Source organism: Gigantopelta aegis, chromosome 3 (assembly GCF_016097555.1).
Source record: "Gigantopelta aegis isolate Gae_Host chromosome 3, Gae_host_genome, whole genome shotgun sequence".
Taxonomy (NCBI): Eukaryota; Metazoa; Mollusca; class Gastropoda; order Neomphalida; family Peltospiridae; genus Gigantopelta; species Gigantopelta aegis.
In genome coordinates, this window is record NC_054701.1 from 91,596,418 (window position 1) to 91,615,596 (window position 19,179).

At 34.6% G+C, this 19,179-nt stretch overlaps 1 protein-coding gene across 1 annotated transcript; it reads right to left on the bottom strand.

The window, feature by feature from the left end:
- Window positions 1-285: 285 nt before the first annotated feature.
- On the bottom strand, window positions 286-18,356 carry LOC121369336 (E3 ubiquitin-protein ligase RNF185-like). Its single transcript, XM_041494328.1, has 5 exons — window positions 18,096-18,356; window positions 13,898-14,029; window positions 12,707-12,761; window positions 11,119-11,236; window positions 286-6,554 (listed from the first exon to the last, which is right to left on the bottom strand). The coding sequence occupies exons 1-5, from the start codon at window positions 18,239-18,241 to the stop codon at window positions 6,457-6,459; spliced, it is 549 nt and encodes a 182-aa protein (XP_041350262.1). The 5' UTR covers window positions 18,242-18,356; the 3' UTR covers window positions 286-6,456.
- Window positions 18,357-19,179: the final 823 nt, after the last annotated feature.

Below are 19,179 nucleotides of genomic sequence, written 5' to 3' on the forward strand. Positions count from 1 at the left end.
CAAAACATTAAGATGTCCAGAAATACATTGCTTATAGAGATATTCATATTGTAGCAAGAAAATGCAAGTAAATTGTAATTTTAAAATGGTTACAAACTCAGGAACGTCCCTTTAAATATTACACAAAAGTCCCCTCCTCCCTATTAACATGCCCTATAGACTGAATATCAGTGACCCGTTTCAGATAATTGTGAAGGCCACTTAGTAGGACAACTAAAATGCAATCCGTGCCTTAAAGCAAGTTTATGGAGGCTAATTAAATTTTAAAATACAACAAACTCAGTCTGAATCATTTACTGTTTACTGATAAACGAGTATACTGGTACAGGACTAGTACATGACATACAATATTAATATTCCACTAATTAAATATACAGGCAGGTCTATGTACATAATAGCTGTATACAATGACTTTTCATACATTTGATAATAATTATGCTTCCAAGATTGAATAATCATATATTTAATATTCTATCAGACTGTAGTCTAGGATTATTCTTGTTTTTTAAAACAAAACAAAGAAAACCATTTGTTCACCTGACTCAAGATTTAACCTAGAGGCGGATCCAGGGAGGGGGGACAAGGAACCCATCCTGCCTAAATAAATTCAAGTGCCTTTTTTTCCCCTGGCTTTTTAAAACAAATTACATTGTGCTGCCCTTTTTCCATTAGCCCATACCCCAAAATAATATTTCCTGGATCTGCCCCTAGAACACCTGGAAGTTATTCCTAGAAGAGAGTTTTAAAACATGAGACACGTCCAAGGATTGACACGGGGTCGTCCTCTTACTCTGTAGGTCCGCTACTTCAGAACTTTATGAGTAATGTATAAATGTTACATCATTTATAATAAACTGTTCAGTTGTTATTTCCTGTGTTTTTGTGTATGTCACTGCAACATTCGATACATATACTGTGTATTAAACAAATGATCTGATGCAGGGAATATATTCCTAAATATTTCGATGAGGCAACAACATGTTGCTGTTCTCAAATCACACACTATTCATGAACACAGTTTCGAATACAGTGACAGTAGGGTCTGGGTCAGGGTTTAGGTCATAGTCAGGGTTAGGATAAGCAGACCTTCTGAGAAGTAGAACTTTAACAGACCTTCTGAAAATAGACACCAGCTGACCCAGATATATGGATAATCCTGAAGGGATAAAAAACAGATAAGTCACACATCTGCACATGTCACATGATATCACAAACAAGTCCATTTTAGTTTAATGGTAATATTACAGTATTTGAGCATCATCCAGTAGAAAGCTTTATACAAATGCATAAATATGTACAAAACACAACTTCAGTTCTCTTTTTAAAAGATCCTATTTTCAACCAAAAGTCTTATGCCAGGAAGGTTGATATCACTAAAATGATTGCCTTATTATCTGCCTTGTCCCCTATTAAGCCCGCTTTCCATTAACACGATTCTGTATGTGTTTTATCTTGCGCGTTTCCGCGAACAGAAATAAGCTTTTCCACTATACAAAATTTTACGTTGTCGGAGTGTACTCTAAGCCGAAAGTTAATGCTTCACATTACGACTCCACCACGCTGAAAAATTTGTTTTCGGAAAAATCGCTCATAGATCTTTTTTTTCAGAGCACTGAATTCCCGCACACGGAATCACGTATATGGAACAGGTACTATGCAATGTATCAATAACTCGCGTGCAAAATAGTGCTAATGGAAAGTGGGCCAGTTTGTTTTTTAAATCTTTTTTTCTTAAATATATAAAAAGTTTTAATTAATTTACATCTAACATTATAAAATGTAAAAATGTGTTTATTGTTAGTCAAATACCACTGTAAAACATGGCTATCAATAAACTTTATGTAAGAATCACAAATTAGGAACATTATTTTTTATAAGTTGATATTTAGTTAATTGAAAACATTAAATTCAATCTTTCAGAAAATATCCAACATTCGTGTATATAAAGATATTTTCACTGTCACTTGTGAAGTAGTGGCTTTAATATTGATACATGTATTTTGTATTATTTTACCATCATGTTCTATTTCTCAGTGTTTAGCATTTCAGAAAGACATAATGCAAGGCTTCTATAAAAACATTATTATTTTAGTAAGAGCTGATGATTTCAAAGAAAAAAAAAACATACACTATTAAGACATGTACGGATATGCAATTTACATTTTTTTTCCATTTATTAAAAAACAAACCAAATAATAATCACATGCAGATTGGCATTAATATAAAATACAAGAGCAGAAATATTGTACATAATAAACACATTTTCATTTCTACTGATGAGCCATACTAAATTTTGTAAACAATTGTATGCAATTACAATTCCAACCAGATATTTCTGCCAAGTCATTAATTTCATCTTTGTACAAAGAGCGGAGTTTTATTTATCAACCCCTCCAAACAACATTATTGTTATGGACCCCTCTATTATAAAATCCTAGATCGCATCTCCTAACATACAAACTAACTTGTAGGTCACATGAAGGGTTGAATTTACGAAGCCTTTTTTTCTTAAACGAAGGTTTATAAGCATTCTAAATGTAATTAGATACAAGCGTGTAAGACAAAAACAGGCTTTGTACATTTGGCCTGTAGTTTTTATATCAAATTGCACAAGATGCCAGTACATATATACAGGTAAAAACTAACAATATTACAGCAATAGTATAATACCAGATTCATCGCCAGGTAATTTGTATGCCCTCCACTTTCCTATATAAAAATACTGATATTGCAAGGAATATTTGTTAAAATTTAAAAGTGCATGCTGAGATTAACACCCTCCCCCTGCATACAGTTTGTACAATGTGAAAATTGTAATTGTGAATGACCCCCAATACATGTACAATTACTACATTATGCTGTAACAAGTTGTATTATATTTCCTGTCTAAACAAGAAACATCTTAAAATAAAATTATAATCACTTTGGGGTTGGGTGATTACTGCTCACAAAAGTGTACATAATTAAATTATATACATGTCCTTGTTTTTGCCATAAGAGTTTGATCAATACAATGTATTTTATCTTAAATTGATATATACATGTGCACTGTTTTTTGTGTGTTGAAACTGATAATACAATTGTTGATTGAAGACATTGTACTAGGGCACATGCAGCCCTCTGGATGAAGGGGGAGGATGAGTATACTCTCTCCGAGTCTTCCCTCTTGATCCACCCGTTTAATAAAGTAGGCCTACAAAAGGCATGTACACTTGTATACATTAAGAAATTCCTGTGTATAGCATTAGGGAAAAAAGAAATCTTAAAGACAGCTGCATATTTTCATCAACATTATTTAATGATGAAACTTAATCATGCTAGCCATGGTTGCTGGTCCACAAGATGACATTTAGACAAGACTTGACAGATGACAAACAAGTCTGTTTCCTTAGAATGCAATTGGCAGCATGCATGACATCATGCAATGTATATAGGGTAATTTTGTCAGCCAACAGAACATAAAAACGTCTGAGTAACATTATAATAATATGTAGTACAGTGAAACCTCTCAAAACCAGACCCTCTGTAAACCAGAATTCTCTCAAAACCGAACATTTTTCATGGCATAAAAAAGAACCTCTTTAAACTGGACATTTTACTTGGTGCTGAGGGTGTCCGGTTTAGGGGGGTTTCACTGTATATACACCATCAGTAGGATATAACTTTTTGTGGCTGTTGCAATAAAATAACTTAATAATTTTGAAAACTATTCTCTGGCAATTTGATGTTTATAGTAAGTACAATGTATTTAGAAAAGAAATGAAGATTAATATAAGACAGAGGTAAACTGAATACTTGAAAGAAACATGGCATTACTGAATGAAAAAAAAAGTTTGAAGTCTTTTTTTGAGAAGGCTGAAAAGACAAAAAAACATTCCCTAATTATGGAAAATACTGAAAATAAAAGTAAAGGTTGGCACCTCCAGTATCATACCTGAAGGTAATATAAAAATACCATTTGAATAAACCCCCATTATAGACAAAGAAACAATATCCATATTTCCAAACCCGTTATAATCCCATCTGGAGACCATATTGGATTTCATCTGTATCCCAGTAGGTTTTTTTTTAATGGAGATGTCTTTGATGAACTGGTCCATGAATAATGGCAGCTAGTTCAACCATAATACTGTGGGGGTGGGAAGACAAAACAACACCAAAATATGGCTAGTGTACATCTTCAGGGTTTTCCCCTAATTTCAGCTCACCAAACCAAGGTTATTTGCTTAATTTGCTGTTAAAATGGCATTCAATTACGACTCAAGTTGGGAGATCGCCCAAGAAAATTAAATTATAAAACAACTCAAGCCTGCATGTATTAGTTGTATCTTGATATGAGGGATTCTGTGATTTTCACTAGTGGAGCAAACTAAAACCAATTTTGGTGTTGACTTCTCTGTATGGGGTCATCTTTGACCCTTGTGTATGTAGGACTTAGGGTTATTTCACATGTAGGTGCAATTTAAGATTTAAAATGGAAAATATTTTATAAGATTAAAATAATTTTAGGGGCTTCATTTAAACCTCCAACCCCCCTCACACTACTGACATGCAATTACTTTAGTTAATATTACACAATTATGGTACTGTGATACCAATTACAAACATTAACCATAAAATATGTTAGCACATATTCAAGTTAGTTCAGTCCAAGTTTCCAAATCTTCCCTTATTTTTCCTCTTTTTTTTATTTTAAATTCCCTGATATTACCATGACTAGAAAGGTATCAAACTATACCATAAGATCAACTGTTTGCAGCAGGAAATGACACCTTGTTCATCAACAAGGTTAATTATGTGTGTACTTTTGAACACATTCCACTTAATAGAACCCAAATGACTTGCATTGCTGTCCTTGGATACACACACTACTGTGCACCCACATCTTAATCAAATAAAAAGTTTCACAAAGATGTAATTAGGCCCATTGGTTATTGTAGAGTTCATATTTGGGGTACTAAGACACTATAAATTTTACATTGCAAATAAAACAAATTCAAATGGTATAATGCCAGAGAATAAGCAAGAGTTCAACAAAAGATATATATCACCAGGCATGTGTGTGTGTGTGTGTGTGGGGGGGGGGGGGGGGGGGGGGGAGAGAGGATTGAGCATTAAAATGCCCTCTTCTCCAGCAATTTTCTTTTTCTTTAATGTATAAAAATGTATTTTCTTGGGAAAAACGACTCAGTACCCCCTATAACCTTCGCTCACCACATTTTGGAATCCAACCCCCCAAGACACACATAAATTCCTATACATACACCTGATTGTGGGCTGACAAACAGAAACATTCATGTCCACTCTTTGCAAAAATTACTATTTCACATTTTTCTAAAAAAAAATTATAAAGGCTTTTGAGGGACCATAGGAGTTGAGAAAAGCCACATAATTTTAAAAATATAAATTGCTTTCGTTTGCGACTTTTCTGAATGATAAAACATTAAAACATGTTTTTCTAAAACTCATGACTTTGGACATAACCAGTTTTGGTTCAAGGTTGTCAGTTCTCGATGTATAGATTCACTTAAATGTGATCAATAATACTAATAGGAATTAAACTACAGATGCATGTAGTAATTGGCCATAAAAACTTTGAAAGGTTTTCCAATTTCTGCTTAAAGGAGCTATCCTGAATTGGCTGCCATTGTAAAATATTTCCAACTAACCGTCTTTCTGACGACAAAAATTATATATTAAAAACATTTCCTCTCTAGAAAACCAGTTTCTAAATCCAATGTGTTTGTGGTTGTGTGCTAATATTTGTAGCAGTCATTTTTCATTTTACTGCCTTATAGAAATTAACCAGATCACGCCGGGGACCTAATATTTATTCACTGTAGACAGATCCGGTGTTTAGAAATTAACCAGATCACGCCGGGGACCTAATATTTATTCACTGTAGACAAGATCCGGTGTTTAGAAATTAACCAGATAACACCGGGGACCTAATATTCATTCAATGTAGACAGGATCTGGTATTTAGAGGGTCGCATTTTAGAATTAAAAAATTTGGGACTGTGAAACTTGGCCGGTTTTGACAGGATTCCAGTTTGTTCAGGGTCTACATGATACAATGACAGCAAACTCCAACAGTCCCTTCAAACACTACCTCAACCAATTATCACCTGTTACCCTACCTGACTAATCAAAGTATTAGCTACATATAAAGTTGCAAGCAATGGACCATGTCCAGTCATCAAATAATGTGTTAGAAGGATCAGCCCTGAATAAATAAAATAAATCCAATCTCTGCCCTGAAAAATACTAATCAGCTAGTCATGGAACTCACAGACCCCCATCCACCCCACTCATCCATCTTGTATTCAAATACATATCTATGCCAGACTTAAATAGGTTGGAACCAATACAGACAGTCTATATTACAGGGCTAACAAGTTCCGATGCAGGAAACATCTGGCCAAAGGCAGGGTCAGAGGTTTCCACAACTGGCAGTCATGCCAACAACAGCCACACAATGAAGACTATTGCTACCCAGAGAAACACACGAGACAAAAACTGTTCTTCCGCTTGCTGAGGAGAATTCTGTGGAGCTGTAAATAAAAAATTAAAAAATTAAATCTTGTTATAAAATGTAACATACTATCAATAAATAAACTATTGTACTATTTTTGTAACTTTATAAATTTGAAAATTTGCAACCATTAATTTAATGGGAAGGGAAAGGAACTTTATTAACGTGCCCATGTCCCGAAGGTTCAGGCACGCCCACCCCAGATTTAGTCTCTGACCTCGCCAGTCGCCAATTCCGGGGCAGTTAATTAAATTAAAATGGTCCTAGTGCAACAGTAACAAACATGTAATAAGGCAAGGTTATGACTACTGAAAAACTTTTTAGTGACCAATGATAATGGGAGAAATGCATAATATCAGTGTGAGGTCAGGTAATAGTAAGAAAAGAAATTACTTTGTTGGATAAAAATATGCTTAAAGCCGCACACCCTAGTTCTATCCAGCGAAAATAAATTATAATTTGGTTAATCTACAAACCTGTAACACACTTAGATCACGTTTTTATCAAATGGAGTGAAAAGCAGGTTTTACATCGATAAATACAATGGGAATCCCCATGTCCCAATTGCTTGAAATAATTTTGAAAGTTAGTATTCTGATGTCACCGGTAGATGTGGCTCGAAGCACAACAATGCCTACGTCACGACAAATTTCACAGACTTGGGGTGCATTCCTTTCACCTCTCCTGGACATGTTCCAACTGTTCTGTCCTGGTTGTATCCCCTCTCCAGATATCATAAGACGTAGCAAAATTAGTGGTTTTAAGGGTTTGTAATGTTTTGTATTGAGACACTTACTTGTCTGAACTTTATTGTTACTGAAAATGTTCACGAACTGTGAAGAAATATCTCACAAATGAACAACAAGCAAACGACAACAATCGGATGTTGACTGCGCGAACCATGCATGAGAAAACAAACCAAACCAAAATGATAATGGTCATGTGGTATACCAACATCTGTGACGTTTACACAGAAAGATTCCCTCTAAAAATAGATTGGACCTTGCTTGCTTAACGTTTTTTTTCTCGAGTGCGCGCAGCATTTTAAGAAATACAAAAAATGCATTTCGTGGTTTTACAAACATCAGGATTACCAGGATTACCAAAAAGCACTTCAGGTGAATGGAAATGTGTATTCTAAATAATAAAATGTAAGTAAAGTGCAATTTTATTTGTGAAAAAATTGGTTTAATAGCGAAAAACAACGCCGTAATGGTTAACAACTAGCCGTAACTAGGGTGTGTCCCTTTAAAATCTGAATTAATGTGTATTTTTCATATACTGAAACAAATTAGCTTATACAGAATGGATGCCAAAAAAAAGAAAAACTAATAAGAATGAATACCCAAAATTTTAAAAGTATTAAAAACTATTTTAAGAATGAATTTTTCAGGACTTCTTTAAAATATAACCATGTGATTCTACAACTGCCCCACGATCCCAATATGCATCAATCTTATATCAATAACATTTATAAAATTTTAATTAAGGAATATGTAAGAATGAAAGACAAGCATAAACAGAGCATGAAATCAATAAATTTGGCTTTGTATTTATAAAACTTTTAAAGGTCTAGACTCAGTTCTTTAATTATATAACATCTTGAAACTATTAACATTATGTCATCCAAATTGCATCTGTGTAATGGCATTAACATTGGACTCTACATTCTAAAAATATATATGGTCCCAACACTTGCACCTTCGAAAGGCCAAATTAACTAAATGCTAAAATCTTAAAGAGACCAACTGATTTAATAATCTGCATTAATTAACCAGTGTCTTAAAATAATAGTATGCATTAAAAAAAACCTTTAAAATTAAAAAACCTGACAGAAACTATAGTTGTCCAATATCACCCCTGCCATGTTAAATATGTTACCTATTTCATAAACAAATATTATTTTCTTTTCCAGGGAATAATTAAATTTCCATTACATTCACTGCAATATAACATCATAACATAGCAACGGGAGTTTGTTAATTTCTTGATAAACATAAAAATTACATCGTCAGGGAAAGTCATATCTGATGACATCATTTTGTATGAGCAAGTTGTGTTATTGAGTGTTATTGTTTATGGATACAAAATAATTCTAACTAAAGTATGAACTTTTAGTGTTATTATTAGCAAGTATGATTCAAATTTAATTATAAGTATTGTCTGTTATTTCTTTTACGTTCATCTGGGTATGAACAAAAAAAAAAATCATCTGCAAACTTCTGTAAGAACGGCTTTGCCAATTCAGTTTGTGGATGATTTGTTTTTCATACCCAGATGAACGTAAAAAAAATAACAGACAATACTTATAATTAAATTTGAACTGATTTTGCACTATAAAAATCTTGACAAAGGTGCTTAAAGGAAACATGTCACGTAAACCATATTTGGCACCAACCATGTACAATTAATTATAAATTGAATCACCTAAAAAAATAAATTATAAAAAATAAATTACTTAAAATATCTCCATAAAAGAACCCCAGATACGAGCTCTTAGCGGAAATTGCCGATCTTTAATGAGCAGGGCAATCACGAGGTCCGTGACGTCAGAGATGCGTCGCTTGATCTGAAGCCTTACACTTAAAAGCATTAGTCCGTACCACTCATAAAGAATCTAAGACTTGCACAGCTTACCAAAACAATGAGTGTTCGTTCGCAAAACGTTTTGCCGTATCAATATGAGCTGTTAGTAAATGAAGAAAGACACACATTTACTTACAACAGTGATACTGAAGACAAAACGGATAGCGAGTCGGAGGGTGGAGAAACTGGTGGTGCCAGACCAGACCGGTCGACCAATTTACAGCCCGGAGCCCGAAAGTAACCCGGAGACAAAACCAAAACTCTGATGCTAATGCCGAGGTGTATACTGTTCATATTTAGTATAAAGATACACCTCGATATGATGTATTTAAATATGTAAAAAATATAAATGTAGGACAAAAAAAATTTGGTTTTTTTTTTTTATAGAAAATATCGCATTTTTTTATGTTCGGGCTGTACATAATAAAATCTGTATGCACAGTGTAAACAAACGCTCTAATTTACGACAAGGCGCTTCACTTTCATTAACCTGGCTTGTAAAACAACATAAATGACTTGAGAGTATAATCAACTTTTAAACTAAATATATTTCTATGCATCAATAGAACGAAATGGGGTTATAGTATTTTTCTCTCATAAAAAAACCAGTAGCATATTATTAGGCCTATTGGTAGGGTGCGTTAGAGTAAAAACGACCACTCACGATACCCAAGTGATAATTTTCTTTTCTTTGGTACTACGTAATTGGTCAGTTTTGTAATTTTAGATGGGGAAAGTCTACTTAATCAAGGGTTTTACAGCATTATTTACAGTAATGAAGCAGGGCGGCTGATAATGTCCATTAACATTGTACTATAGTCGCGACAGGTTACGCCACAATACCCTGTGATCTTAAAAAAACTGGCACGTATTTTGTACGTATGTCTAGACCGTGGTAATCACTTACCTGGTCGATACCCTGCAATATACACCTGCCAATCAGGAATCACATGTGCAGGCCACGGAAAGAAAGGACCAATTAACTAAAACAACACTCCGATTCTCAAGTCAGCCCGTGGATGAAACATAATAGTTATTTCGACACCGACAGTAGTGGTTTATTTTGTATTGAACTTCGTGTTGCTTTGGGGCTTCGGGCGATGAGGAACGTTTTTGTGACGTATTCCGCCCGAAGATTAAAAACATTATTTAAAATTATTATTGTTTTCTACACGTTTTTTAAAAACATATTTAAATACATCGTACTGAGATGTATCCTCATTGCAAATCCCATGTTTGTATATGCCATATTTAATTACTTATTGACGTTTCCTTCTTCGGACGGTGAATACAGATTTTGTTATGTAGGCCTACAGCCCTAACATGAAAAATCTTTTTTTTTCCAAAAAAATAAATAAATAAAAAATTCTACATTTTTGTTTTAACATATATAAATACATCATGCTGAGGTGTATCTTTGTGCCAAATATGTACAATGTACACCTCGGCATTCGCAACCGAGTACTGTTTTTGTCTCCGGGTAACGTTCGGGCTCCGGGCTGTAAATCGGCCGACACCAAAGTACTATGCGGTGTTGGTGTCCAATCTTTTCTTTTGCGATAAAATACACGCGTCTTTCTTCGGATACAATCCTTTGGAAAACCATAAAAAGACAATCCCGATCGTTTAAACTGTTTATTTTTACACCCAAAGGCCGCGCAGTACGGCACTGCTGGACTGAAAAGATCGTAAGCCCCTTACTCCATATATAAACAGTTAACAACAATGGAAGAGTACAGCGGCTCTGACGTCACTTCCCTTTTTTTTCCGAATGCTCACGAAGAAATATGCATAAATCGTACTTTGATACTGATGAGCGTAATTTAAGTTAACTACACGTATTTTATTGTTATAAAGTTATTTGTATATTATTTTTATATCATTTTTCTTTTAAAATGAGCTATAATATGGTCTCGTGTCATGTTTCCTTTAAACATTTCATTAAGCATGTTTAAGAAACCTTCATTTAAAACTGTATGACAAATGAGAATGCTTACGAGGACTAGGCCTGCCATCATTGAAGTTGAACGTCTGAGCAAACAAACCAAAAGGAAAGGCACCAATACCAAAGGAAAACTGGAATCCACCATCACCAAATCCAAACCCATTGAAACCCTGAAATAAATCAAATAAAACAAAAGTTAAAAAGTTTGTTTTGTTTAATGACACCACTAGAGAACATTGATTTACTCATTATCGGCTATTGGATGTCAAACATTTGGTTATTCTGACATATACCAATAGTCTTAGACAGGAAACCCACTACTTTTTCCACTAGTAGCAAGGGACCCATAGACGGGATGGCACATACAACAGCTTTTGATATACCAGTCATGATGTACTGGCTGGAATGAGAAAAAAACTACCGGGATTGATACTAGACCGATTGCGCATTAAGCAAATGCTTTACCACTGGGCTATATCCCCCCCCCCCCCCCCCAATAAAACAACTCTGGATAATAAAAGTAAACCATGTAAAATTAATCAAAACCAGTATGTCTCACGTTGAAATAGTGTTTATGTAAAGTTTATCACAAGATGCCAGTGTCAGCAATTCGATACTGCATGTTCTGTATAAGATGTCCTAGAAAATATCTGAACAAATACCATTTACTAAAAACAATAGCAGGACCCATTAATATATACTTATATTATTGGTTGTAAAAGTTTGTGTTTAACCCTCATATCACCTAATAAATGACTTCCAATTTTTTTAATGACTTCTTTATACACACAAACCACATGCAGATTTATTTGTTGGGGATTTAGGGTTTTTTGGGGGGGGGGGGGGGGGGGGGGGGTGTGTTCAAAATTTTATTATCCCCAGCTCAATGACAATGTGATGGTTGGGTATCCTTGAATTCAGTGCCTAACAATATAGTTATATTAATATTATATATACAGTACATATGATGTGGAGAAATTAAACAATGCTCAAAACTAGGAGGGAATGAAAAAGAAGAGAGAAAAAAAGAAAAGAAAGATAGAGTGGAGACCAGCAGACTGTTCACCTGTTGGAACTGCTGAATTGGATCTGGGGTATGTCAGCAGGGTTTTATCAGCTATGTTTCTAGACTCTGATAATTGGCACCATTCCCCACCATTCCCAACAGGTTATGTTGTTTTCTAGTCTCAATTTTGGAGTAAAACATTCCCAGTCTAAATGTAAATAATTCCCATTTTTATTATTATATAAAGATACATTTTGAAAACAATATGTAACACTTGGCAAACATACCTTTCCTCCCCTATAACATTTCATAATGCAAAATAGATATGTTAATTTCAATAAATTCAAGTATATGAATAGTATTACTCTTTTAAATTCTAACTTAGCTTGTTTTAAAATGAAAGTGAAAATTCAAAAAAGAAAGAAAAAAGAAGCTAAAATTGACAAAGTCAAAGCCATGGGTGTCAAGTTAAATTTGAGAAATAAACCCTGGGCCCATATTTTCAAAGCTATCTTAGCCCTATAAAATTGTAAATCCATTGTACGCTATGATGTCACTATTCTCCTGAAACAACTACACGTGGTTGTCAAAATGAGAAAAGAAAAAAAAGAAAAGAACATCTAATTTGTATTACCCCGGGGGCATCTGGTTCTGTCCTTTGTCCTGCAGGTCTGGGCGGAAGCTTTTCTCTGCAATAAAACATACAGGAGAATGATGAAATCAGAGCAACATCACATCTTATACATAAGAATGATGAAATCAGAACAACATCACAACTTAATAATTATACAGGAGAAAGATGAAATTGCAACAACATCATATCTTATACAGGAGAATGATGAAAGCAGAACATCACATCGCATACAGGAGAATAATGAAATCAGAACATCACATCTTATATAAGAGAATGATGAAACCAGAATATCTTATACAGGAGAATGACGAAAGCAGAACATTACAACATTACATCGTATACAGGAGAATGATGAAATCAGAACATCACATCTTATATAAGAGAATGATGAAATCAGAACATCTTATACAGGAGAATGACAAAAGCAGAACATCACATCATCACATCGTATACAAGAGAATGATGAAATCAGAACATCACATCTTATATAAGAAAATGATGAAATCAGAACATCACATCTTATTTAAGAGAATGATGAAATCAGAACATCACATATTTATATAAGAGAATGATGAAATCAGAACAACATCACATCTTATACAAGAGAATGATGAAATCAGAACATCACATCTTTTACAGGAGAATGATGAAATCAGAACAACATCACATCTTATACAGGAGAATGATGAAATCAGAACATCACATCTTATTTAAGAGAATGATGAAATCAGAACAACATCACATTGTATACAGGAGAATGATGAAATCAGAACATCACATCTTATATAAGAGAATGATGAAACAGAACAACATCACATCTTATATAAGAGAATGATGAACTCGGAACAACATCACATCTTATCCAGGAGAATGATGAAATCAGAACATCACATCTTATATAAGAGAATGATGAAATCAGAGCATCACATATTTATATGAGAATGATGAAATCAGAACATACATGCATTAGTATGCATGTATATAAAGTGCATCATGATATATTATATACATATACAAATGTATATGTAAACAGTTTACATATATAATATATTATGTATGCACTAACATACTATACATACCGGGGTACTAATATTATGTTAACTTTTCCTTCAAGAATGAATAATAAGAACACTTTAAACATCAACCAAATTCAAACATTAATCATTAAAAAATATTTAATGAACAATGTACCTTGGATCTTCTGCTTTTGCATTTCCTCTACCGTATATGGGAATGACTTTGTCTTTGCCCGTGCCAGCCTTGCATACTGGACATGTCTGTCGGTTGGGTCTTGTTTCTAGCCACTGGTGTAAACATGGCCAGCTGAAATTAACAAAACAACTTATGATAACTAATCAAAATAAGTGTATCTACATGTATATATAATAGATGTAGTGGCTGATATTGGTATTGTCATAATATTTGTACTTGGCAAAGGACTTTGTATGTCTGATAACTTGCGCCTAATCCTTTTATATCTGAAATACAATATTTTTATAATATGTTTCAATCAACTAGTAAAAATGTCTTCTTTAACGATACCACTAAAGCACATTAATTAATTAATCATGAGCTACTGGAAAATTCAAACATGTCTTGGAGAAAAATCTGTTAAAGTTTCCCATTAACAGCAAGAGATCTTTTTATATATATATATATATATATATATATATATATATATATATATGTGTGTGTGTGTGTACTTTTCCACAGAAAGGAGAGCACATACCAAAGTCTTTGATATATACCAGTTGTGGGGCCTCAGTTGGGACGGGGGGGGGGGGGGGGATGTGTCTGCTGAATGGGTTCAATCTTAGGACCCAAACACCTCAGCCAACCTGGTTAACCAACTGTGCTAAATCCTGCCCCATGTACTTTGGGGTCATCAATATAACAGTATTAGTATGTTTACAAAAACAAATATTATATTTTGTTTCCTTTCCACCCCCAACCACCATAATAATGGCATATGCAATGGGCCAAAACCCACCTCCCCTCTGTACACATACACATCTAACAGCAATGAAATCGTGAACACACATTTCTATATACAGTCAGACCTCGTTACAATGACCATGTTTGTCCCTGGGTCACTTTGTCGTCATATGGAAATTGCCGGTGTATCGAATTGTCATGAGTTATCTCCAATGCCAAAATAACGTAACAAAAAATACTAATTAATATTAACTGAAGACTGAATAGCATTTAAATAATTAATGCAATGCAATTATTATTAAAAACAACAAATACATGTACGGTATATATATATTAAATATGTTTTAAAAAAACATCATTAAATATATTAAACAAGGCGCATTCACCATTGCTTGGTTAAAGACATCTCCGACTGGTACCTGTTTCGTTTACAAAATATCATGAAAATAGAAGATATTATTGTTTAAAGTTAATCCTTTAATTGGTTAACTAAAGGTTTATTTGCAAAAGCAATACATGTCTACAGATTTTGCAAATATCAGTAGCTTGGACAGCATGTGACACCGTCGGCTCACTATGAGATCAAGTGGCTGTGTGTGTACTGCCAACGTGCTACGGTATCTGTGATTATGTAATGTCGTTGTAAAGAGGTGTTTTTAGATGTCAGATGTACGTCTGATCCTAATTTGCTCCATCGGTGTCGGCAGGTGTGAATTCCGGTGTAATGAACAGAATAATGTTCAATGATGTACGTTTGTTCCCGACAATTTGTGGTCGGATGGTGTAAATGTCATAGTAACAACGGTCGTTGTAACGAGGTCTGACTGTACTGTGATTCGGTCGTTTGTGGCACATTTTGTCATGTAAATCTTTGTACAAATATTGACAAAATTGACGGCTGCAAATCATTCATCAGGCACTAAATATTTTTAAAACATGCACAAAAAGGTAACCTTTTACTATATATGTACTAAATTTAGAATCTTTTTGTTGTTTTTGTTTATCAACAAAAGCACATTTATTTATTTATAACTGACTAATGGATGCCAAACATTTGGTAATTTTAACACATGGTCTTCGAGGAAACACATTCCATTTTTCCATTAGCTGCAAGGGATCTTTTATATGCACTTTCAAAGTTTCTCACATGTGTACCAAAATTTGTAGCATGGATCAGCCATAGATATTATTAACTACAATGTATGTCACCTGACTCAGTGAGTGAAACATTAAGTGGTATACATGTAGCTTACACTGGCAGAACTTTCATTAAAACAAAAATGTTTAGTGTTTTATCAACGATTCAAGACATGTTCAGACATACACAGATCAATGTTTTCGGTGTGTGTTTTGGGAAGGGGGTGTCAGGATAGAAACGGTTGTTTAACAACTTACTGTACTTTAAAAAAGTGCTACACCGATCGTTTATTCAGTTAAATGGTACAATTTATTCTGTCAGTTGGCCTTTGACAGCCTTGAACCTTGATTGATCAGCACAGGAATCCTGTTACACTTAAGCGCCTTCCTGGCAGATTAGCAGTCCCAGTAGATGTCTGGTAAAATTAGCAAACACCAATTAACACGAGAATGTGAGCTAAAGACTCAGACTGGTCTATTGTTAGGTATTGAAGATGTGTTTTACCAATCATAGTAATTAGTAGCTCGAGTACTCTGACTGTAAGAGACCTAGACGGACATTTGGACAGTTATACACTCTCATTACAGTCAGAGACCAACCTATGTATTTTTTTGGCAATTCCTGACAACCAAAAAGTTGGCAAAGATTCCCGCTCTAATACCACACCAATCCTATGTTTGACGTCAAATACCTTTACATCGATAATTTTTGAGTTAACTGATAAAAAAAAATCCACATATTAATCACTAATACACATACTACAGAAAGAAATCCGACAGCACCCACATTCAGCTATGCTTCGTGACACTCCGTCGCCATAATTACAAAGCTCGGCGATCTATTTCGAGATGTAGATCACGTGATCGCCCACTGGGCAATTCCGCCTTGTGCAGCAGTTACAGGGGCTGTCTCATACCAAGCGACGTTACAACATGGATTAGTTTCGTTTTGTGTTTCTGCGATGGAATGTGCATGCTGTAAAGAACGTTTCGAGAATAAAAGTGGACGGTTGCGTAGAACAGGAATTTGTACACAATTCAAAGGTGGGCCCAGTGCTGCACAGACATTAAGTGATGTTTTTGATGTAACTGTTACTCCCGAAAAAGAATTATTCGTCTGTCTCCAATGTAGTTTGACGATTCGTTCCTTGGACACAAAAAAACCCCACAATTGTCAACTGTGGAGATCAAATTTAGAAAAGTTAAAAAACCCAGGCTCATACATAGCCACAAAACTGCCAGCCACCCCAAGTGCCCGACAAACACCAAAGCGACAGAGTGGTACACATGCCAAGCAGGCATACTAGTCTTAGATCAAAGACTTTTTCACCTGGAGAAAAGGTGAATATAATATTGTTTCTGTGTGTGTGTGTTACTTTTACGAGTTTTAGATTAGTGTAACTTCATTGTAACGTTGCTTGGTATGAGACGGCACCTGTAACCGCTGCACAAGGCGGAATCACCCTGTGGGCGATCACGTGATCTACATCTCGAAATAGATCGCCGAGCTTTGTAATTCTTGCGACGGAGTGTCACGAAGCGGAGCTTAATGTGTGTGCTGTCGGATTTCTTTCTGTAGTATGTGTATTAGTGATTAATATGTGGATTTTTTTTTTATTAGTTAACTCGAAAATGATCGATGTAAAGGTATTTGACGTCAAACATAGGATTGGTGTGGTATTAGAGCGGGAATCTTTGCCAACTTTTTGGTTGTCAGGAATTGCCAAAAAAATACATAGGTTGGTCTCTGACTGTAATGAGAGCGTATAACTGTCCAAATGTCTGTCTAGCTCTCTTACAGTCAGAGTACTCGGGCTAAGTAATTAGGTGTGCTCGAGATACTGTTACACGTTATTTGCAAGAGGTAATTGACTGCCACGCTCGTACTCATGTTAATTGTTTTTTTAAAGCACTTGAAATCAAGGGCGTAGCAGCAATTGATTTAAAGCGCTTACAAGCCATCAAATCGCTTACTTTATGGACCAAGGCTAGTTCATAAAAATAAACTCGAATGTGCATTTACATTCGAGTTTATCTTTATGAACTAGGACCAAGGCTCACTAAGCCTTGCAGCCCTGGAGAAACTCCTGAATACTAATTATGCACCTGGATATGTTTGAAGAGCATCTTGTGATTAAAAAATTATAAGATATGTTATATTTATTGTGTATGAAGCCAAAACATGGGTGCGAAGAGTAACTGTCGTCGACAGAATGGAGTGGGGGGAGGCCATTTATTTAGAGAGAAGAGGAGGGCTTAGGATACTTAACCAAGGTGTTACCTATCAGTATTACATTCTATATTAGCGAAGCCTCACCAAAACAAATGTCCACACATGCTGACAACTGGGTCTTTCGCTGTATCCAGACAAATGTTACATTCATATAACCCTTCTGTTTCATCAGGAGGTGTCTGTTTGGGATCCCCTTCCCCATCAGGAGGCGTTGAACTTGAAGTACTCATTGATTTGTTATCAAAACTTCAAATATTTGTTTAAAACAACAAAATAACGTAGTTGTTACACGTAAAACATATTGACGGTAAAACAGGATGTCGAAACAATCGTCATTTTGACAAGAGCCTCGGATGACCAAGACTACTATCTAAATTGATTGTGGTATTAAATACGAAAATATTTAACATTTATGATTCTATATTGTTTTTGTGTGGGATTTTTTAATGATATAGAGACAGACAAAACAAAGACCCATATTTTATTTGCATTTTTTAATTTTAAAATAAATATAACTGTAATGTTATTGAAGATAGACGTGTCGAATATTTAATAAATTTCGGAAGTTTGACTCAATCTACATTTTAAATACATTATCAAGATGACCGAGCGGATTCTAGCAGCCAATTCCTAGCAGCCAATTACGCTAGCAGACAATTTCAGCAGACACACATTGCGACGTTCTAAACACCGGACTTATACGCCTTTCGATCGTTACCTATATTTCCCACACTTTTTTAAAGGGACATTCCTGAGTTTGCTGCAATGTTTAAGATGTTATCGACTAACAGAGACTTTTTGACGATTGTAATTACATACCAAATATATTTTTTTTGCATAAAATATTAGTGGCTGTATTAGTGACAAAATCGAGGTTTGTGTTTTTTTACAAATATTAAGACGACATCAAATACATTGAATATACAGACACTGATATTGTAAACAAGAAAATATATTTAATATGTAACTTTAATCGTAGAAATATTGTATTAGTCGGAAACATTTTACAATGCAGCAAACTCGGGAATGTCCCTTTAAGCACACTGTTATCCTAATTATTAGTATTCACTATAACTTAAGAATTTTAGAGTTTTAAAGAGTATCTTTATAAAAAATACACATATTTCTCGGCCGCTCTCTAATAAGAATCAAGTAGCGTTTTAAAAGC

What these genes read in the sequence shown, in the direction of transcription:
- LOC121369336 (XM_041494328.1), bottom strand. Translation starts at nt 18,241, where the DNA reads ATGAGTACTTCAAGTTCAACGCCTCCTGATGGGGAAGGGGATCCCAAA. An exon ending in GCAAAAGCAGAAGATCCAAG is followed by an intron (nt 12,762 to 13,897) that starts GTACATTGTTCA and finishes GTTTTATTGCAG; the next exon opens with AGAAAAGCTTCCGCCCAGAC. An exon ending in CAGAACCAGATGCCCCCGGG is followed by an intron (nt 11,237 to 12,706) that starts GTAATACAAATT and finishes GATTTATTTCAG; the next exon opens with GGTTTCAATGGGTTTGGATT.